Source organism: Paramisgurnus dabryanus, chromosome 23 (assembly GCF_030506205.2).
Source record: "Paramisgurnus dabryanus chromosome 23, PD_genome_1.1, whole genome shotgun sequence".
Lineage (NCBI taxonomy): Eukaryota > Metazoa > Chordata > Actinopteri > Cypriniformes > Cobitidae > Paramisgurnus > Paramisgurnus dabryanus.
The window spans coordinates 10626389-10650261 of record NC_133359.1 but is presented as its reverse complement, the minus strand read 5'-3'; the positions used below and the strand labels follow the sequence as shown (position 1 = coordinate 10650261).

The window sequence follows — 23873 nt, the reverse complement described above, 5'->3', positions numbered from 1 at the left end:
TAACATGTGCTAGACTGGAGGCGGTAGAAATTATTATACTATATTTACAACCTTGCCGCTATTGTTATATTACACATAACACATACCTCCTACCGGCCTATTTTGCGTTCCATTTCTTTCTAGTCCGCTCTCACATATTCACACCTACCGAACTCTTATTTCTTACATTCATCTTTAATTCCCTACCATCACACCTCTGCCCACCTATGAGAGCTGGCACACGTATGTGTGGTCAGGGCTTGGACGTGTGCAGTATTGGGAGAGAAGAGCGAACGAGCGAGCGAGAAAGAGCAAACTGTGTATTCTTTCTATGATGGATACACTACAGACATCTCCCTATGTTCAAAGATCTGTGCAACATTGACTACACGGGCACTGTTGTGGTTTTGTGAGATATCAAGCAATTGTGCCAATGACACCGCATGTATGCCAAATTAGGAGGGCAGGGAGCTGCATGCACTAAGTGTCTTTGCAGTTTGCAAACAGCCTGTTAATGCGCCATTTAGCATTTGTCTCTTGTCCTTAATTACTATCATTTCCCTGCGTACAGACGACTGGAGGTATGTGTGTGTGTGTGTGCGCGTGTCTGTCTTTGTTATAACAGGGGATGACGTTTTCAGGCTACGCAAGAGAGCCATGGCGTCAGGTCGGGCTGCAGTTGCCATAGCAACACAGCAAAGAATACAGGCGGCAAAGGAGGGAGGTGAAGAGACTCATGGGTAATGGGAATACGAGTGTACGTGAATATGAATGTATGAGTACCCACCAGCCGATACAGCTCCGTGATGCTGATCTCATCGGGCTCCACCATACTGAACTCCCGTCTGGGGACCAGGTCCAAACCCAGCTGCCTGTCACACAATTTTCACAATATCTGACCCAATTAGATCACAAACAACAATCAGACACAAAACATGAATCAAATGCGAGAGGAATGTCTTCCAAAAACGACCGCGTACTGCGAGACAAAGAAAAAACATACGTAACACGTCCCACTCATTACTACCATCTGCGAGTTAGTTTTCAGAGATAAACAGCGTATAAGCATTAGAGCAAACGGCTGACAGATTGGCCAGCATTTGCACAGCGGTTCATCTTCGTCGTCTTTGCCACTGTATTCCACCCACTGTTTTTAATGTTGCACAATACATTTGCAATTATTAGGGAAATAGCACAAATTATTCTGCTTTGTGGCAAAGACAAATTAAGCTAAATAAACTCTGGGGGTATCGGAACTGTTGATTTTACTAACTAATTTGTTATTTAGTTTTGTATTGTGTACCCCCATAGCCCCATCAGCCAGTTTTGTGTTCCTTCTACTTTAATATACTTTATTAAAGTGGGTGAAAAACAAGTAGCTAACTCTCCTTTTCATGAAGAATCCCTATGATGAAGACACTCATATACTGTAATAACTACAATCCCCTTGAGAATTGTGAGTGTATGTGGCTAGTTCAAGAGCACGGTGGTGATATAGTTTATGGATAATCCTTTGCAGAGCTGCAATATTCAAGTTGCTACAACAAAAGCATAAAGTGACCGGGCAAATCAAGCACTATAAATGAAGCCCATGCGACTTGAGCACTACAATTTCAGTGTTCTGTAATATGAAATACAGAAAAAATACACAAAGTCATATGGTTAAAGGCACAATATGTAATATTTACTGCTACAGGTCACAAAACAACACGGCAGTGTAGCATGACGATGCTGTAAAAGAGTGTGAAATAATGGAAGTTGTACTAGGGATGCACCGTATGTTCGGCAACCGAAATTATTCATCCGAAAATAACAAAACACTAATTTTCGGTGTTCGGCCGAACAAGTTAAAAGGAAGAATAAGTTTTACCATCTTTGAAGAGCAGAGACGCGCAAATGCAGCAAAAATGTTGGTGAAAGCATTTTAAAGTGTCAGAAAGACGCGAAAACATACAGCACTACAAGTTTCATTTATAATTTAAAATCAAGACATCCTGAACACCACGCAGAGTATGAGAAAGACAAGGTGGCAATCCTGGGTAACTTATTTGTCTGCTCAATGCAAAAGCACTGAGAACATGAGATTTTAACACTTCATCACATGTCATAGTATGACAAAGAGCGTCAGCAGTATGTAATAAAAACTTCCTAAAACCAGTAAAGTCCTACAATGACAAACACACTTATATTAAACGAGAAATAAAATGTTTATTAACAATAAGCATTTTGTTAGACCACTTTGTGGAGCACTTTTTCTCTGTAATCTCCTGTGAATCTTGGTGCTGTCTCTCTCCCCCTTTGCTCGTGCTTGACCGTGCACGCAGGAGCGTCCGCAGCTCAACATACGGTGATATACAAGCGCCGTTGTACGTTTCTTAAGGCAGTAATGAACAGTGTTGGGGAAAGTTACTTTTAAAAGTAATGCATTACAATATTAAGTTACTCCCCCAAAAAGTAACTAATTGCATTACTTAGTTACTTTTCATGGAAAGTAATGCTTACGTTACTTTTAAGTTACTTTTGCGTTACTTGTTCTTACTTGGATGAGCCTTGATCTCTTTCAGGCCTTGCAGGTGTTTTTTATGATTGCAAAGATGTCAAGCTCTGGCCTGCCATCTCCGTTTCTGACTCAAACTGTTCCCGCTCAGGCGCACATAGTGTATAATTCTACGTTAATATGTTTAGTTTAATTCAGTACATTATTTTATTTTTAAATTGAATTTATTAAACTGAAAAGTAACTCGCATTACTTTTTTGAAAAAGTAACTCAAATATTAATGTGTATTTATAAAGTAATGTGTTACTTCAGAAAAGTAATATTATTATGTAATGCGCGTTACTTGTAATGCGTTACCCCCAACACTGGTAATGAATAGGTTATTTGAATTTTGCGTGGGAATAAAGGATTGAATTAAAGGTGCTCTAAGCAAATTCACGCGTTTTAGACCATAAGAATTTTTTTGTTACATTGTTACATACAGCAAACATCTCCTCACTATCTGCTTGCTACCTGACCGCTGAACAAACTGTAAAAAAACGCAGTCTCTGTAGACAGCCCAGGCTCCACAAACGCCAATAACAACACAGTGGCCAATCCTAGCACCACGAAACATAACAAAGTGTTCCAGCCAATAAACGACAAGAAGGATTTGGGGGCGGGGTTGGGCGCGTTCATGAAAGCTTTTTCTTTCTGATCAGAAAAGTGATCAGGTATCAAAAAGACGTATGACTGCTGGAATGTTACAAATAATTTATTGTTAAAATATGTGAAATGAATATAGTAAAAAGGACATTCTGAAAATTTAACTTGTGCAATAGTGGGAAGATTGGCAAAATAATTAGAAAAATTAAAAAAAATTGGTTGTTTGGTATTCGGCCTTTGGCTGAGTTTTTCCCATTTTATTCGTCTTCGAAAAAGAATTTACCTTTCGGTGCATCCCAAACTTGTACTGTACTGTTAAATCAATCTGACAAAACTCACCAATCATTTGAAGACAACGTAATGAAATAAAGCTTTATAACTGCTATGCGATTACTTAAAGCCAGAGTATAGTTTGTATTTTACGCGTACACCAACATACGCACACAATCGAACGCACAGCCTTGCAAAGCATTGTTTAATTGACTCGTACATGTACACAGATGTTTGACGCATGCGCAATGCAACAAAATGCAATCCATCTCCTCGTCTACATAATACATTAACCAGTACGCGCATGCGCAACCTATGCATACAAAATAGGCGCAGTTAAAAAAATCCAACAATTTGCGTTACACGCACTGTACGCAGACCCTCGTGTATGCGTAAAAACAGTACTATACTTCTAGATTAAGCCAACAAAATAGCTTGACAGAAACTGGTAAAAGCTGAGTATTTCTCTGGCTTCAAACATCGCTTAACAGTCCTTCCAGAGTTTTTTTGTGATTGTAATGGGCAAAAATCCATGATCTTGTGGCACGTTTTCTTAAAAAGAATTTTACACAATTCTCATTTTATGCGATAAAATTGCGGGAACTTGCAAAAATTGCGGGAACTTGCAAAAATTGCGGGAACTTGCAAAAATTGCGGGAACTTGCAAAAAATGGCGGGAACTTGAAAAAATGGCGGGAACTTGAAAAAATGGCGGGAACTTGAAAAAACTGTTTGCAGCTTTTCAATGATGTTCACGTCACATAATCACATCACTTCATAACGTTCCCATGGCAGCAGGTGACATGGCTGCGCTTGTGTGAAGTAAATCCACATTTTTCAACTTTTTTGCTAAGATTCATGTTTTTTTTTTTTTTTACGAAAATGCGAGGATTATGAAATGATGCAAGCCATATTTTGCACAGGATATCTGTAATTAATGTTGCAAAAGTGCAGCATATTTGAAAAAATGCGGCCCCGGCATAAATATGCGGACTTTGGCTGATTATGCATTGAATCATGCGATCGCATGATCGTGTTTTTCTGGAGGGACTGGCTTAAAACATATGGGATAACAAATGTACACAAGTAAACTAAATATATAACACTGTGCTAGTGTTTATTGGATATTTAAAAGCAAAAATCTTACACATTGTGCCTTTAAGTCAGATTTTTTCGGGTGCCCTGTCCCTTTAAGAAATTATCTACACCAGTGTTTTGATTGATCTAACACTCACTCATTGCCCCAGTCCAGCCGTGCTGTGATGTGCTGTTTGATATCGCTCAACCGGTCATGAGTGAGGTGACCCACTAGAACTTGCTGTCGCAACTCCAATATCTCATTCATCACATGCCACAGTCTATGAAAAAGGTCGCCATCATTTCTCTAAGAGAGAGAGAGAGAGAGCATGGATGAGATATTTCTAATTTTTAATCAAATTAACAAACTTGTAGACTCTAGTCTTGGTATATTCACCATATACAGCTGCTTCCACATAGTGCCCCAGTCTCTCAAGGTCATAGTTATCTCTGTAATGACCGAGTCTTCCGTGGGGATGACGGTCTCGAACTGCCTGCAGGAAAATACACACAAATATACATTTGCATATTGTTTCAGTTATCTGAACCAGTCCAGGATAGAAAGGTGTGACCTTTGACCCCAAGAAATAACATTGATTTAAAAAGACAGGTGCACATGAGACATTAAAGGACTCTGTCACTTTAATAGGACAGGCTTGTCATTTTTCAAGTGCACTTCTTCCAACACATACTGCAGTGACCCAGCCGTAACCTGGTGCTCCGCATCTTCTTCCATGACAGGCCAAAGGTGAGATTTCTGGGATCGCGTTCTAAGTTACATAGTAAGCGATCGTGGGCTCGATCCCAGGAATAGTTACGAACATGCTGTAGTCATTAACTATGTTGAATTTTTTATTTTTGGAACCCAAACAGAAAAAAAATCATAATTTAGGTTAAGACAAAAATTTTGAGAATTATATTGGCAGATGAGGTTTAGCTATTTTATTTACAGAAACAACGCTAGCTATTTTTACACATCAGCTTATTTACGTTTTATGCCATCATTTTTAAATCAGCTGGTTTGTTTTTGCAATTACTGTCAATTTGTTCCTGTTTTTCATTAAAGCTGCTATAAAGAACTACACTTTTAGGATAGATCAAAGCTCTTACCCTTTATTCTTGACGTGAGCATTTTTCAAGTGAATGTAGGAGCTTGGGAATATTCCCTGAGGAGAAATGATATGTATGAAAACCCCATCATTGGATATATAATACACATAAGTAAACAAACATGCAGCATCTGCATATAAATGTGCAGTCAAAGCAGAGAGATTACCAGTACAGTAATACAAGACAAGATTATTTTTTTTGCACATGGTCACAATAACATCAAGCTAAAAGCAATGTCAGCGTTATGCGTACCTTTACATTCGGATTCTTCGTGATGAAACCTCTAAACCATCCTTTAAAGTGACACAATGACATTTAATATAAGTTTCACCTTTACATTTCATCCTTCACATTTTTGCAACACACTGTATGTGATACAAAGATCAACATGGGTTTATAATATATTCAGTTCAAGAAATGCTGTATATAGTGTTACTTGAATTTTTTCAGGGAAAGATTATTGTACAGTGGTTCCCAACCTGGGGTCCGGGCCCCCCTGGGGGAGCACCAGAGTTTACGGGGGGCACGGGATCAGATATGCTTTGAGGTCAAATAAAGATGCATAAAATGTTTCACTAAATGATGTTATTAAAACATTTTTTAAAGTTTTTTATAAATCATATGGTAAGAGAAGTTAATAATATTCTAAATAATAATTAATCAAAGTATTAGTCCATTTTCTTAAAAAAAAATCCAGATAATTTACTCACCACCATGTCATATAAAATGTTGATGTCTTTCTTTGTTCAGTCGTGAAGAAATTTAGTTTTTTGAGGAAAACATTCCAGAATTTTTCTCATTTTAATGGACTTAAATGGGCCCCAATACTTAACTAAACACTTAACAGTTTTTCAGAGTTTCAAAGGACTCTAATTGATCCCAAACGAGGCATAAGGGTCTTATCTTGCGAAACGATTGTCATTTTTGACAAGAAAAATAAAAAATATGCACTTTTAAACCACAACTTCTCTTCTTCCTCCGGGTGAGTGATGAGCCAGCGCGACCTCACGTAATTGCGTAGTGACGTGGAAAGGTCACGTGTTACATATATGAAACGCACATTTGCGGACCATTTGAAACAATAAACTGACACAAAGACATTAGTTAGTATCATTCAACTTACAACAACGTCGGAACGGTCCTCTTTCTCCACACTTGTAAACACTGGGGCGTAGTTTCGCATATGTCATCCGTGACCTCTTGACGTAATGACATATTGCGTGAGGTCGCGCTGGTGCGTCACACGACCGGAAAAGGACGAGAAGTTGTGGTTTAAAAGTGCATATTTTTTATTTTTCTTGTCAAAAATGACAATCGTTTCGCTAGATAAGACCCTTATGCCTCGTTTGAGATCGTTTAAAGTCCTTTGAAACTGCAATTTTAAACTGCATTAAATCTGTTAAGTGTTGGGGTCCATTAAAATTAGAAAAATCCTGGAATGTTTTCCTCAAAAAACATAATTTCTTCTTGAATGAACAAAGAAAAACATCAACATTTTGGATGTTGAGTAAATTATCTGATTTTTTTTAGAAAATTGACTAATCCTTTAATAATAATTAATTAATAATAATAAGTTATAATATTCTTTTGTGTAAAATAATTATTTCAATTTTGCTCATTCCATCTCAATGTGCTTTTCAACGTAACAGCAAAATCAATTGGAAAGATAGATGTAGAAGGATGGGGGGGCTCAGACTGTCATATTTTCGGGGGGTATCACAAGAAAAAAGGTTGGGAACCACTGCTAAAGAAAACTGTACTGTGTGGGCTCATCTTAAAAACATATACTTTTTAAATGGGGGACCTACTGTAGTGTATGATAAATTAGGATCCATGTACAGAGGTTAAAATAACAGCTCTCAGTTTTAACAAACAAAACTAAAAGGCTACCTTCACATTTCTCCAAAATCTGCACGGTGTCACCGATCTCCAGGGGTAGTCCATGCTGAACCGTTCCTCGAAAATTTGCCAGCACTGAAAAAAATATGCAAACAATGAGCTGTATTTGTCTTAGTTGACAAAGCTATGTAATATATTGTTAATTGTCTCAGATAAATAGATGGATGGATGGATACTGTAGAGAGATACTATAGATAGAGTTCAGCAGGCTTAAGAAACAGCTTTGTCAGCTTTAAACTGTCTGTCAGTGATGTGCTGTAATACATAGCGAAGCAAAATTCAGCATCCTCTCAGACACTGTAACACCATACAGAAATCTGGTACTGTCGTGAACTGTGATGAAGTTGACAGTCCAGCCTTCGACATCACATTGCACCGCTGAGGAATGACATTTTATCTGTCGCTGCTTTTTTAAAGCAATGTTTATTGCTCTTATACAACGGAAGCTATAGAAAAGCAAGGCACCAAATGTACATGACATAGTTAATGATAATAATCAGCATAAACAATTCTTCTGCTAATATGGTCAATTAGCATAATTAGCCTAATTGCAGGCTGTGTGTGGTTGCCAAGCAACATGGTGCTAATATAGAAGTCATCAGATAGCCAGTCATAAGAGTGCTTGAATGGGCGAATATACTGTACTGCTTCAAAAGTGGCTCATCCAATCAGAATTTAGAGTCTGAACTGTTTGTGCTATTGGTGCATGGCTAAGGCCTGTACCAAACAAACACAAAATTGGCTAAGATGATGACTAATGGAGGAACCTGCATCATTTGTACAGAATATCATAGAGACTCGAGGATGGGTTTAGATCAGTAGGCGAACACCATCCGATGGCCTAGCAACCACCCAGAACACCCTAGCAACCACATGGCAATGCATTGAAACACACATAACACAACTGGTATCTCTTTCAAAAATTGGTTATTGAGAAAAAATCTCCTTACTAAGCTTTTAATAATAATTTATAAGCATGAGTACAACTGACCTAACCAAAAGAAACTTTGCAAGTAACCTGAAATTTTGTGTTTTAAACAGAGATGGCGATAGAGAGGAAAAACAAAGGATTGCAGCTTTAAAGAGCACTTATTTCATTGCTAAAAACAATAGCTCCAGATTTCAAACTCTTCCTGAAACGCACGGATTTGAAAAGCTCTGTGTCCCTGATTGGCCAGCTAATCTGTACGTTGTGATTGGCCTGAATACCTCTGACGTCAGCAGGAAATGTGACGCTCCTTACCATGTTTGAAAGATTCGGATGCTAACAGGAGTTAACTTACAGGCTGTGAGTTCGAAGCGGGAAGAATTATGATAATGGCGATCTTCTCTACATCCCCAATCCCAGGAAGTTAATGTTGCCTACAATCTGTGTGTTTGTTGTAGTCCAAGAAAAGAGATTTACGTTAGAGACGATAACTCGCGTCAGTGTTTACTTTGGGCTTTGTACATTTTGCGTATCGTTAACATGTACTGATACACACCTACACACCAAAGGAAATTCAAATCGGACTTGAATCGGACAATAGGTGCTCTTTAAGATATCGCATAGCAACTTCTAACACCCACATGAAAAATACTATAGTAGTATTTACTATAGCACACTAGTAAAAAGTAAAGAGTTATTGAACCTTTTAGTAAATAATAACGTTTACTACAGTGTATTATAGTTATTATACTAAAATGGCTACATTATACAGCTTATTATTGTAAATATTATACTATAGTACTATAGTGGCAAATAAAAGCACCTCTCGCATTTCTTTTACAAACAGCAAACAATTTGCATCATCATAATACAGAGAAAAACTGCTATACTTAGACACTTGCAAACAACTGTTACCTAGAGTAAAACTTGACACTCGCTAAACTGAATATTAATCGTAGATCCTTATTTATTACCTCCATTTGAACCTCAGCCACCATTTCTGTGAACGCACCAATAGAAGTGACAAAGGCTCTGTTGTAATAGACGGGCAAACCCGTTTGAGCTGTGTGCTTGTGCTAAATGCTTTCCCACGGTCCGGCTGTCTGTTCGGTGGACACACACTGCTGCTTGGCAGAGAGACAGAAAACCTGTCTCGCATAACCTTTACCAGGTGCAAAAGGCCTTTTGGACCCCTATAACGTCGTCCGTGACTTAATCATGTTGCGTTAAACACATTTAGTTGTGTAGACTGTAAGGTTTATACTCAAGTTTCTTGATTTAGCAGTAATGTGGCATCAAAGCGTATTAGAAAGATTAACATTAATGTGAAGTTTATAATATTATTTTGTTTTATATTGTTCTGATTGGTCAATTGATGGTTCCACATGCAAACATTTGCGCATAATGGCCACTAAACGGTATAATTGGCTGTTGTCCCCGGCAACCGATTTCCTAGCTGTGCTAGTTTCTCATAGCAGTCTGTGGTTTCTTCTCTCTTAATTAAATAATTTAATCTGAAATCAATATTTCATTTCTATTTACTTATTTATTTGGACATAGCCACATAAAAAGCAGGATAATGTACAGTTGGCCAGTCATTATTATGTTGGCTTGACAAAGCCAACATACTGTTCTTCGATCTAAGCTTATTATTATTATTATTATTATTATTATTATGTTGGCTTGAAAAAGCCAACATACTGTTGTTGTATCTAAACTTATTATTATTCTTCTTCTGATCCCCACTTTTACCAATTGTAACTCCTCCCAGAGCTTTCAAGCTACACCCACAAAACTTTACAAAACTTTTAAAACTGGTCCGTAGATTTATGCTATGACTTTTCTAACTGATGGGACCTTCCGAATTCCTAAACGGGGCGCTCAAACACCCCAAAATTTCCATTGACTTAACATTACGACCAACTTTGACGGGTCATAGCTGTGAACGAGAAATTTGTAGAAACTTGTGGGTTATCACAGTTGAGGAGGCTGACAGGCTGTGTAAGAACATACATCACAATGGGGTGTAAGCTGTACCCCTGGGGTGTAAGAGGCCCCCAAAATTTCCCATTGACTTATAATGGGGGAGGAAGCATGCCCATATAAGGGAATAAAAGCGTCCCAGATGGAATATCTTCACTTTAGAGTGTCGCAGAGACATGGGGGTGGGCTCATTTTACTCAGACATCCAATCAGACTCTCAGGATTCTTACAGAGTTATTAAGCCACGCCCCTAGCAACCAAATATGAGCACCCTAGCAACAGAACAAACAAAGCCTTATATCTCCGCTTCAGAACATCATAGAGACACGGGGTTGGACCGTTTTACTTGTGGCTTGAAGGGTGATCATTATGGGATGCCAATTTTCTCCCTAGCAACCAAACTTAGTACCCTAGCAACGGAATAAACAAAGCCTTATATCTCCGCTTCAGAACATCATAGAGACACGGGGGTTGGACCGTTTTACTTGTGGCTTGAAGGTTGATCATTATGGGATGCCAATTTTCTCCCTAGCAACCAAACTTAGTACCCTAGCAACGGAATAAACAAAGCCTTATTTCTCCGCTTCAGAACATCATAGAGACACGGGGGTTGGACCGTTTTACTTGTGGCTTGAAGGTTGATCATTATGGGATGCCAATTTTCTCCCTAGCAACCAAACTTAGTACCCTAGCAACGGAATAAACAAAGCCTTATATCTCCGCTTCAGAACATCATAGAGACACGGGGGTTGGACCGTTTTACTTGTGGCTTGAAGGTTGATCATTATGGGATGCCAATTTTCTCCCTAGCAACCAAACTTAGTACCCTAGCAACAGAATAAACAAAGCCTTATATCACCGCTTCAGAACATCATAGAGACACGGGGGTTGGACCGTTTTACTTGTGGCTTGAAGGTTGATCATTATGGGATGCCAATTTTCTCCCTAGCAACCAAACTTAGTACCCTAGCAACGGAATAAACAAAGCCTTATATCTCCGCTTCAGAACATCATAGAGACACGGGGGTTGGACCGTTTTACTTGTGGCTTGAAGGTTGATCATTATGGGATGCCAATTTTCTCCCTAGCAACCAAACTTAGTACCCTAGCAACAGAATAAACAAAGCCTTATATCACCGCTTCAGAACATCATAGAGACACGGGGGTTGGACCGTTTTACTTGTGGCTTGAAGGTTGATCATTATGGGATGCCAATTTTCTCCCTAGCAACCAAACTTAGTACCCTAGCAACGGAATAAACAAAGCCTTATATCTCCGCTTCAGAACATCATAGAGACACGGGGGTTGGACCGTTTTACTTGTGGCTTGAAGGTTGATCATTATGGGATGCCAATTTTCTCCCTAGCAACCAAACTTAGTACCCTAGCAACAGAATAAATGTTAGCTTCATTCTAGCTTCATGCTAATCATGTTAGCTTCATGCTAGCTTCATGCTAATCATGCTAGCATCATGCTAGCTTCATGCTAATCATGTTAGCTTCATGCTAATCATGTTAGCTTCATGCTAGCTTCATACTGATCATGCTAACATCATGCTAGCTTCATGCTAATCATGCTAGCTTCATGCTAATCATGCTAACTTCATGCTAATCATGCTAACAGCCAGATAGCCTACTAAAATAAACTTCTGTCAAACCATTTTAAATGTTCAGGCTACGCTTTTTCAAGCCAACATAAAGTTTGTCCTCAAACTTTAATATCTAGTTATTATTATTCTTCTGGTACAAACTTTTTCTCACAGTAACTCCTCCTAGAGCTTTCAAGCTACACCCACAAAACTTTACAAAACTTTTAAGACTGGTACGTAGATTGTTGCTATGACTTTTCTAACTGATAGGACCTACCGAATTCCTAAACGGGGCGCTCAAACACCCCAAATTTTCCATTGACTTAACATTGCGACAAACTTTGACGGGTCATAGCTGCAAGCGAGAAATTTGTAGAAACTTGTGGGTTACCACATTTGAAGAGACTGGCAGGCTCTGTAAGAACATACATCACATTGGGGTGTAAGTTTCACCCCTGGGGTGTAAGGGGCACCCAAATTTCCCCATTGACTTATAATGGGGCAGGGAACATGCCCATATAAGGGAATAAAAGCGTCCCAGATGGAATATCTTCACTTTAGAGTGTCGTAGAGACATGGGGGTGGGCTCAATTTAGTCAGGCATCCAATCAGTCTCTCAGGATCGCCCCATAGCTATTAAGCCACGCCCCTAGCAACCATTTTTGGGCACCCTAGCAACATATCCCATAGACTGCCATTATAAAATGCCCAGATGGATATCTTTGCAGCACAGTGTCACAGAGACATGGGGGTGGGCTCATTTTACTCAGGCATCCAATCAGTCTCGGAGGATTCTTATTGAGGTATTAAGCCACGCCCCTAGCAACCAAATATGAGCACCCTAGCAACATAATAAACAAAGCCTTATATCTCTGGATCCGAACATCATAGAGACATGGGGGTTGGGTCTTTTGGTCATGTTAGCCTTATGCTAGCTCCATGCTAAGTCATACTAGCTTCATGCTAGTTTCGTGCTAGCTTTATGCTAATTTCATAATAAATCTTGCTAACTTCATGCTAATCATGTTAGCATCATGCTAGCTTCATACTAATTCATGTTAGCATCGTGCTAACTTCATGCTAATTCATGTTAGCATCGTGCTAGCTTCATGCTAATTCATGTTAGCTTCGTGCTAGCTTCATGCTAATTCATGTTAGCATCGTGCTAGCTTCATGCTAATTCATGTTAGCATCGTGCTAGCTTCATGCTAATTAATGTTAGCATCTTGCTAGCTTCATGCTAATTCATGTTAGCATCGTGCTAGCTTCATGCTAATTCATGTTAGCATCGTGCTAGCTTCATGCTAATTCATGTTAGCATCGTGCTAGCTTCATGCTAATTCATGTTAGCATCGTGCTAGCTTCATGCTAATTCATGTTAGCTTCGTGCTAGCTTCATGCTAATTCATGTTAGCTTCGTGCTAGCTTAATGCTAATTCATGTTAGCTTCGTGCTAGCTTCATGCTAATTCATGTTAGCATCGTGCTAGCTTCATGCTAATTCATGTTAGCATCGTGCTAGCTTCATGCTAATTCATGTTAGCATCGTGCTAGCTTCATGCTAATTCATGTTAGCATTGTGCTAGCTTCATGCTAATTCATGTTAGCACTGTGCTAGCTTCATGCTAATTCATGTTACCGTCGTGCTAACTTCATGCTAATTCATGTAACGTCGTGCTAGCTTCATGCTAATTCATGTTAGCGTCGTGTTAGCTTCATGCTAATTCATGTTAGCGTCGTGCTAGCTTCATGCTAATTCATGTTAGCTTCGTGCTAATCATGCTAGCATCATGCTAGCTTCCTGCTAATCATGCTAGCATCATGCTAGCTTCATGCTAATTCATGTTAGCATCATGCTAGCTTCATGCTAATTCATGTTAACATCATGCTAGCTTCATGCTAATTCATGTTAGCATCATGCTAGCTTCATGCTAATTCATGTTAGCATCATGCTAGCTTCATGCTAATTCATGTTAGCATCATGCTAGCTTCATGCTAATTCATGTTAGCATCATGCTAGCTTCATGCTAATTCATGTTAGCATCATGCTAGCTTCATGCTAATTCATGTTAGCATCATGCTAGCTTCATGCTAATTCATGTTAGCATCATGTTAGCTTCATGCTAATTCATGTTAGCATCATGCTAGCTTCATGCTAATTCATGTTACCGTCGTGCTAGCTTCATGCTAATTCATGTTAGCATCATGATAGTTTCATGCTAATTCATGTTAGCATTATGCTAGCTTCATGCTAATTCATGTTAGCATCATGCTAACTTCATGCTAATTCATGTTAGCATCGTGCTAGCTTCATGCTAATTCATGTTAGCTTCGTGCTAGCTTCATGCTAATTCATGTTAGCTTCGTGCTAGCTTCATGCTAATTCATGTAGCATCGTGCTAGCTTCATGCTAATTCATGTTAGCATCATGCTAGCTTCATGCTAATTCATGTTAGCATCATGCTAGCTTCATGCTAATTCATGTTAGCATCATGCTAGCTTCATGCTAATTCATGTTAGCATCATGTTAGCTTCATGCTAATTCATGTTAGCATCATGCTAGCTTCATGCTAATTCATGTTAGCATCATGTTAGCTTTATGCTAATTCATGTTAGCATCATGCTAGTTTCATGCTAATTCATGTTAGCATCATGCTAGCTTCATGCTAATTCATGTTAGCATCATGCTAACTTAGTGCTAAACATGCTAACATGGTAACTTTTGGTATCATGTTTACGGAAAGTTATAATACTAAACTAAACTTGTTTTAAATTTCTCTCAATCTGTTTTAAACGTTCAGGCTAGGCTTTGTCAAGCCAACATAAAGTTTGTCTTCAAACTTTTCTATCTAGTTGTGAAATAAACTGCTACAGGCAGGGTGTAAGAACCCAGGCACCTGGGGTCATTAATACTCTCTGTGGTTACAATGAATATGACATATTGATGGCAAAATAAGCTATGACAACAAATCAATTAGTTATACTTATAACAGTATAATAGTAGACTAGTCAGGATTCTGGTTCCTAGACTGAAATGTCCATCTGTGCTGTAAGCAACGGTTATCCACAGAAATAGTTACCACCTGTCTTATACAAATTAAACATGGTTTGATAACCTATAGCAAAAATACCACGGTTTCACGCTGTTGCCATTGCAACACTAAAATGTGTTATTTTCAAATGCGAGGTAAAAATAAAGCCTTTAAATTGTAATATGCGGTATCCCAGAAAATTTTTGTCGTTTTAAAACCTTGACTGTTTAAAACCCAAGTATACCTTGAAACCGGTAACCGCCCCATGCCTGGATAGTAACTTGTCAATTAAATCGTTTTAAGTATTGTTCACGCAAAAATGAAAATTCTGTCATCATACAGACCTGTATACATTTCTTTGCTCTGCTGAACACAAAGGAGGATATTTTGTGTCATTTTTGTAACCAATCTGTTTCTAAGCACCATTGACTTCCACAGTATTTTTTTTCCTACTAGGAAAGTCAATGGTGCTCCTGTTTTCTGCTTCATTACTGCTTCATCTTCCTCAACGAGTAAATGATGACAGAATTTTAATTTTTTAGTAAACTTTAGACGGTTTCATCTGACGCACATGCGTTGTCACGGTTATGCATCTGGTCGAAACTTTACTTCCTGTTTCGGTTTGTGTAATGCTCTGACTAGTGGCTAACATGAACTCTGGGACAAATACCTCAAAAATAACAAATGTTTTGGTTTCCTAAAGACAGGGCGAGACGGCGATCATGGATCACAGCTATGTGAAGGGAGGTTTGGCACTCGGTTTGTAGTTAACATTGAATACATTATAGTACACATTTTAAACAGTAACTTTATCTCAGTGTCGTTTTTATACGCTTAAGCTATCAACTATGAACTACGGCAATCTACTTCTTTGATACCTACTTGATTCTTAGTTACGTTTGTTCCACAAAACCCGTTTGTTACATTAAAAACCCGTCTATACCTTTAACATATATATTATGCACCAGAAAGTACTCTGACGTATTAAAGAGCACCTATTTAATTGCTAAAAAAACAACATTATTTTGGGATTTTGGTATAATACCCCGGGCTGGAAATTCGGGGAGGAGTCTCTCAAAACATTTCCTCCTTCATAATCTTTATTTCTTCTTCTTTCTGCTGCAAATGAGTGCACATGCAATTTGTATGCAAAAGGTATATCGTAAGCTTCTTGCGAGCTACCATTTTTAATAATAATCCCAGTCTCACAGTCTTGCGGGCGTGACCGCGCATTGTTTCCTTCGCGTCACTTCTCGCATGCGTTTGGTTGTGAGACGTAGTTTGCGGAGCGGGACAAAGTAATCGGCGATTCTTCCTACGGTAAAGTCATGCAGTATGAAAACCCCTGTCGCCAATCCATCATGCAGTCTGAAACAGCAGCGACTGAACGCTACCCCAGATAGTCACGCAGTGCGAAACCCCAGGTGACCCGACTAGTTTGAATATCTTGCAGTCTGAACTCGGCATTACAGGCTATGAGTCAAAGTGGGTACAATTATAATAATGTCAGTCTTAACTACTTCACCAATCCCAGGAAGTAAACTGTTTCCTACAATCCGTGTGTTTGTTGTAGTCCAAGAAAAGAGATTAATGTTGGAGACGATAACTCATGTCATTGTTTACTTTGGGGTATGTAGCTTTTGCATATCGTTAACATGTATTAATACACACCTACACGGAAATGTAAAATCTAGAAGCTGATCATATTTGCTCTTTTAAAATGTGGTTTCAATTATAAATGCCTTTAAAATCCATTATATTTACAACAGAAAGTGGTTCAAAATCTCTACAGCCACTGTCGGCTACCATATTTTACATGTCCTAACACAGGGGTTCTCAGACCTTTTCGGTTTAATTTTAATTAAGGAGGTTTAATTACACATAATTTATGATAAATTAAAGGCAGGGTGCATGATCTTTGAAAGCCGATGTTGATATTTGAAATCCCCTAACAAACACGCCCCTACCCCAATAGAATCATCTGGACCTTCTTTTGATAGACCTGCCCCATACGTACACAACCCAGGCAATGATGTCGGTTAGACGACACACCCCTTACTGCTGATTGGCTACAAGTATGTTTCGGTAGTTGGCCAGACTCCCTTTTCCAAAGTGTTTTTTTAAAAAATCACACACCCTGCCTTTAATGTTTTTTTTATAAAATGCCATTAAACTGGGCCCCCCTGGCACCATCTCAGGGCCCCCCAGGGGGCCATGGCCCCGTTTGGGAACCACTGTCTTAACATATTCACCGCAAACGTCATTTATCACTGTAATCGGATGTTATCAGATACACTAAATGTCTGCTGCCAGTGTATTACTGCAGCAGCACAATCCCCCTGCAGACATTCAGAAGATCTCAGAGCTCACAGATATCTGTCTGCTTGTCAGCGTGATGGATGGCCATTCTCACTAACCTCTCTTTTCTCTTCCTTCTTCACGCTAGCTGTAATGTCGTATGAAGCCTCCAGAGAGGACAAGAAGGGGGAACGCGAATAAAGACGCTCTTGATACGCTCTTGATACGTGGAAAACCAACAAAACGGCATTGAAATACGTATGGATTACTCCTGTACGCAGGTTTGGGATCAGTTTTGGAGTCTTGTTTATGGTGGATGAGGCTGGACAAAGGTAAAGTCAACTTCTGCATGAGAAGCCAGGAAGTTGAAAAGTCATTTGAGTGGGCAGCACATGGCAAAGACAGTGAAGTTTTGTATGATGTAACAACAAGCCTGTTTCTTACCACACTCGCATGCCCACCAAATACTAGACCTGCATCCTGAGGTTATATCAAACTAAATTCTTCCCTTATCAGACATTATAAACAGTCAGGTTTGTTACATAAGCTAACAATGTTAAGCATAAGCACTCCCCTCCCTGTGCAGACTCTCCAATTCTTTCTCTGATCTAAACAGCGCTTGTTCACATTAAATCACAAAATAAATTGCACACTAGTATGCCACTTCTACTGATACACATCTACTGACAAACAGATGTGATCTTAGCATTTATTAAACATTAAGCTCAGCTAGGGGGCTAAGCCCCACTAAGACTGAAATTTGCCATTTGTAGATCCATTTCACACCATCCTGCAGATTGTCTCCTAAAGTCGGCACAGTAAATGTGAGAAGTATGCAGATTTCCCATGTTCCTAGTGGGAAACGGCGGATAAAAGCGGATTTAAGCATTCAAATGTGAAAACATATTAACTTTCATTTACTTCCTTCATTACATGCCCCACTTGAATTCAATCTCCACCTGAACACCTTTAAAATACCTTGGACGAAATAGTGAGATGCATATAAAAGCAATAGGTAAAGCACTAGATTGTTTAAAACAAACTTACATGATCCCAACTGACAGTTTTATAATATAATAATACCCCTTTAGATTTATTTTATTAAATTGTGCATTTGTGGGAACAGGAATCCCATGATTTGTCCAAAATCTGCCTTAAAAATACAAACAATTAATGGGTTAACATTAAATGAAACATCAAATGTCATCAGATGTTAATACTCTGTCAAATAGTTTTATAACAATTTTGTGAATATTTTTCTTGACCTCAACTACAGTGGTACACATTGAACTTGTCATTAAATTGTCAATAAGTGTTTATACTGTCAAAACATTTTTAATACCGTAACAAAATGTAACAGACACGTCAAAAAATTATCCTTAACTTTATGCATATGCACAGGATTAGTTTTATTTGGGGACCTTGTGTGATTTAAAAATTCCACCCCTACATCTGAATTTCACGTAGTGCATTCACACAGAATAAGCGAAGCCTGTGATTTTACACAAATTTACTGACTTATGTCCCGGATATGATGTCAAGGCTTTGTGAAACACTATATTCTAACTACTCCCATGTTAATCAAAGTTTTTATCCTAATCAGCCGCATCGCAAGAAAAACTAAAAGATAGGTTAAGAAGGCGCACAGGTAACAATGACATAGGCGATTTTATCGGACGCATGTGCGATGAGGCGATCACGCATCTGGTCAGAACTTTACTTCCGGTTTTAGGTTTTTTTAATGGTCTGACTAGTTATACCTCAAAAACATTTTTTGGTTTCCTAGGTAATCTGTATCATTTATTTTGCTTGTTATATAAATAAAATACTTTAAAGGACTTTGTTGTTATTTATTCTTAGCAGAGTTTACCGGAAGTTACGTGTTGACCATGAAAGCCGCTTGTTTATGTTGTTACTGCTGAAAGCGTCCATACAACCCCACCGAATCCTGGTGTCTCTAGTAACTAGAGACACCAGTTAATACTAATCCTGTGCGAATAGGGCTAAAGTCAATAATAAGAGGATATTTACAAAGATAAAGGCTAGAACTAGGGATGTGCATTTATGTCATTTTTTCATTTCGATTAATCCATAGGTCTGAAGAACGAGTACTCGATTAACTGGAGGCGGGGCAATCAAAGGGGCGGGGCGTACACGTCATGGTGAAAATGAAAATATTTTGATTAAAACACTCAAATAAAACTTAATTTTGAAGAAACTATGACAGAACAATGAACACATACTAGATTCCTAATTAATCAAATGTTTTTAACAGAAACCTCTAACAGGAAAAGCTGCGTGATGAAGTGAAACTAAAGGGTTAATAAACACAAACCGAAGCCCTTTCTATTTGACGCACTCTGCATAATATTAAGCTTTTATACAACATAAATGTACAACGTGCATCTATCTGCATAAAATGCAAGACTTCAACTAAGGTTTCAACTAAGTTATCTAAAAAAAAAGAAAGTTTAACTCCCTTTGTGGATGTGCATCAAAACAGCGCACTTTTAAACACGTCCAGTCAAAGTTCAAGCTTCATAACATTAAGCAGCTTTAAGTGTTTTGCTATCATTTTAGCGTTTAGCTGTGTCGTGTTGTCCTCTTACCTCAGTCAAGATGTAATGGTAATGCTCATATGGCTCTCTGGTATCTCTTGACATTTGATGTTTAAACATGAGATGATAATCCATTGAACTTTTGACGGCGCTGTACATTTTGCACCTGACTGACTGTTTTTCCGAAAATCACGACGTCCTTTTAATAAACCATAGTGCCTCAGTGATGCCAGTTGTGGCTGGCTTCACGGGATCGGCGGGCTGCCGCGCATTGCGCGGATCGGCGGGTTTTCTGCGGTGCGGTCGCGCGGAATTATCTGTTTGTTTTTGAATCATGCATGGTAATTACTGATGTCATACGTCGGTCTGCGTAGCTTGACACTACGTCAAACACGCATCTCCAGACCCAGTCTTTACTACCACATGCGCTTGTAATGCTAACCAGACATCCAAATGCCGCCATATCCACAATAAATAAACAAATAAACCCACATGATCATCGTTTTCGTGATCGATCATCGATGCCACGTTCGAGTACTCGAGCAATCGAGTACTCGTGCCCATCCCTAGCTAGAACTAGTATTTTCTGACCCACTAATAAAAACTAACAAAACCAAGCAAAAGTAATGATTGGTTTCAAGCACATTTCCTCTGTCTGCCATTGGTCATCCAAACTGATAGCCCCACCCGAACCTCACACCATTGGTTGAATCAACGTTGGCGTGCTAGGGGCGGGACACACCAAAGCTTTTTTACACGGCTGAAAACACCCTGCGGATGTCGACTGACAGCTTTTTTCAGCCGACTGACAGCTTTCTTAAAGAGATAGTTCACCCGAAAATGAAAAATCTGTCATTTACTCACCCCCATGTTGTTACAAACCTGTATAAATGTCTTTGTTCTGATGAACACAAAGGAAAATATTTTGAGAAATGTTTGTAATCAAACGATAGTGGACCCCATTCACTTCCATAGTAGGAAAAAAGAATACTATGAAAGTGAATGAGGTCCATGAATGGTTTGATGGTCAAAATATCTTCCTTTTTGATCATCAGAACAATGAAACTTATACAGGTTTGTAACAACATGGGGGTGAGTGAATGATGACAGATTTTTCATTTTTGGGCGAACTATCCCTTTAAGCTAAGTGCTTTGGTTGCTGTGTCGTTTTACAATGCGCTGGTTGTTGTGATATTTCTCACGCCCCTCCTCCACTGGGGGACGACGGCGGTGTGCTTTTCGACATTGACGAGCTGAGCTTTTCACCCAAAGTTGAGTATTTTTCAACTCTCGGCGATCAGCACTAAGGGGCTGGACACACCAAAACTTTTAAACGGGGCTGAAAACTCCTTGAGGACGCCGCATGCCAGCTGTTTTTGAGCCGAGCGCTTTGGTAGCTGTGATACTTCAGCTGTGAGCCGGTTGGTTGCTGTGGTAATGTCCCACCCCTCCTTCACTGTAATTGGATGGCCGTGTGAGAACTGACATTGACGAGCGAAGCTTTTCACTCAAAGTTGAATATTTTTGAACTCTCTGCACTCAGCGCTAAAAAACCCGAAAAACGCAGAGTTTCCATTGGAATCAATTGAAAACATGCACCAGCCGCAGGCGTAAAAGCTTTGGTGTGTACTAGGGATGCTCATATCAGTTAATTTTCCCGACCGACAACCGTAGCTTCTAAACCGAACATTAACCGTTAACTGATAAGATTTTAATATGAAATTGTCATTGAGTAAAAATACAGTTGACGGTTGTCTGTGAACTAGTAAAAACAAAACATTTAATTTGAACGTGCAAACAGCAGCCACAGATCAACAACAGAACCAGGATTCATACATTATTAGATATTCACGCAACATTACCTTATTAAAAAGCACGCGATCGGTCCAGTAGGTTTATATCCAAAGGACAGATTGTCTCCGTTTCATCTACCACAGTGGTCATTTCTAAAGCAGGACGCTTTTCAGAAAGTTTTGGTTTTGCGTCGTCTTTCTCCGTTTGTCCAAAAAGAGCTAGATGTTTATGGTTAGGGTCAGAGGCCATCAGCGAACGTCTGTCCGGATGTGCGCAGACGGACCGCGTCATCTTGCGCGGACACGCGCGCGTCTCCGTTCAGCTTCCAAACACGCATACAAATGATTTCTCATACAAATGATTACTTTATCAGACCGTCAGGGCAGCAATCATTTGTGTCATTTACAGGACATTCACAAATTAAAGATAGAAAAGTGGCGAAATGTCTGTCGCCTCATGGCGACACACACCATGTATTAACAAATATTTTTTATTTTAACTGATAATGTTAATCGGTCATAATTTCTTACCTTCGGTTAACGGTTAAACGGTCAATGTGAACATCCCTAGTGTGTACAGCCCCTAAGCGCGGAAAAAACACAGAGCACTGGCTTTCAGCACAAGAAAAACGCTATCTTTTTTTTAAAACGCAGCGCTTCCATTGGAAACAATTAAAAAATATACGCCAGCCGCGGGCGTAAAAGCTTTGGTGTGCACGCCCCCTTAGTCCTGTTTAGATTCTCAAACAAACAGAGCAATGTTTTGATGGCACCACAGAGCCCCAGTGTTTTCCTTTTAACGGCAAAACCTACAGCCTACAAATGGCTTGCTTATAGCTCTCTCTGCATAAAAAACTGGGATACGAGTAGGCTTTATAACATTGAAAAAATTACACCTTACAATTTTCAATCTCCTGAGAAACACTATAGTGTAGATCTCTTAGTGACATGATTTCCGTCTTAATCAGGGCCTTTTTCATAAAATGTAATTTTTCCATGATAATAGTAAATTGTCTGTCAAAATAAAGAATATGTCATCAAAACGCAGAAAATATGGAATATCTTCTGAATATATTAAATATAGATAAATGTTTCATAAAATACTGAATCGAACTGAATCGAATCTCCTGTGCTTTTCAATATGTTTGTACTCTACGCACATCAATGAAGCCTGAAGTCAGGTGGGAATGTTGCGTAGCCATTCTCTGTGGAGGACTGTGTGTCCGTAACCAGAATGCCCAGAGAAAGAACAAAGGAGAGGATGGGACCGAAAATGTGTTTTGGGAATAATTTCTTGCAGTTGCTTTATGTAATGTTCCAGAAAACAACAAAAAAATAACTGTACTTGACAGCTTGAGCGAGTCAAGAGTATGCAACACATTACAGAACGGTGTTATCGCCTCAGCTCTGTCAATCTGATCGACGGTTTGAGGAAGGGAAATGTTTCTTGATGCCTTTATTAAAAAAAATCCAGAACAGAAGGCACAGTCAATGGCATTTATTAAACAGGCTTTTTAATGGTTTCGCAAAATTTTCTGTTGCCGTTTCTCTAAATGTCTCCAATTGCTCTCTGACAAAACACAGGCTCCCCCCGAAGCTTCTCTAGACTGAGCATCATTAGTGTCTAATTGACTGCATGGGGAAATATGATACCGTTGGCAATCTGAAGGTCTGAAATACATAATGCATTGCCCTTCAGCATAACTCAAAAATGTGCTTAAAGAAACATTACGCACAAAAATGCACTGTAATAAACCATATTTGTGTGCTGTATTTCATGCTTCTTAAAGGCATATGATACGTTTGTGTCAGGAACAGACCAGGAACAAGTCATTATTTACAAAAAATGTTCCCCTCTGTTGTACCGTTCATATCTTATGGTGCGTTACAATCTTTAACTGTTTCTGCAAATGCAAAAATAATAACAATGGAAATATAAAAAGTCAAAGTTCATACCTTGACTTACAGTACGCACATTATGTGCCCATGCGCGATACATGCTTGAATCTGGCCTGTGTTGTGTCCCAATCTTGGGATGGGCGAGTCTGACAATTTTATATTGCGATCAATCTTGAAGACGTCTAAAATCCTAAATTTTTAAGCTTATATTGTTTTTGGAAAATAAAAATGTGCCACACACTATAGCGTTTAACTAAATGCTCATTGCTCACCACAGTTTTAAAATACAGTATGGGCAAGTTAAAGTTAGTATTAGAG

At 39.0% G+C, this 23873-nt stretch overlaps 1 protein-coding gene across 1 annotated transcript in view; it reads right to left on the bottom strand.

Annotated features, from left to right (window-relative positions):
• dock4a (dedicator of cytokinesis 4a) overlaps positions 1-23873 on the bottom strand; it is a 76568-nt gene that overhangs the window by 44377 nt on the left and 8318 nt on the right. Inside the window, exons 2-7 of the mRNA XM_065291956.2 lie at positions 7469-7552; positions 5831-5871; positions 5579-5634; positions 4866-4962; positions 4627-4775; positions 767-851 (exon numbers count right to left, since the gene is read on the bottom strand). Coding sequence (XP_065148028.1) covers positions 767-851; positions 4627-4775; positions 4866-4962; positions 5579-5634; positions 5831-5871; positions 7469-7552 — 512 coding nt within the window. The remainder of the gene's footprint in view (positions 1-766; positions 852-4626; positions 4776-4865; positions 4963-5578; positions 5635-5830; positions 5872-7468; positions 7553-23873) is intronic.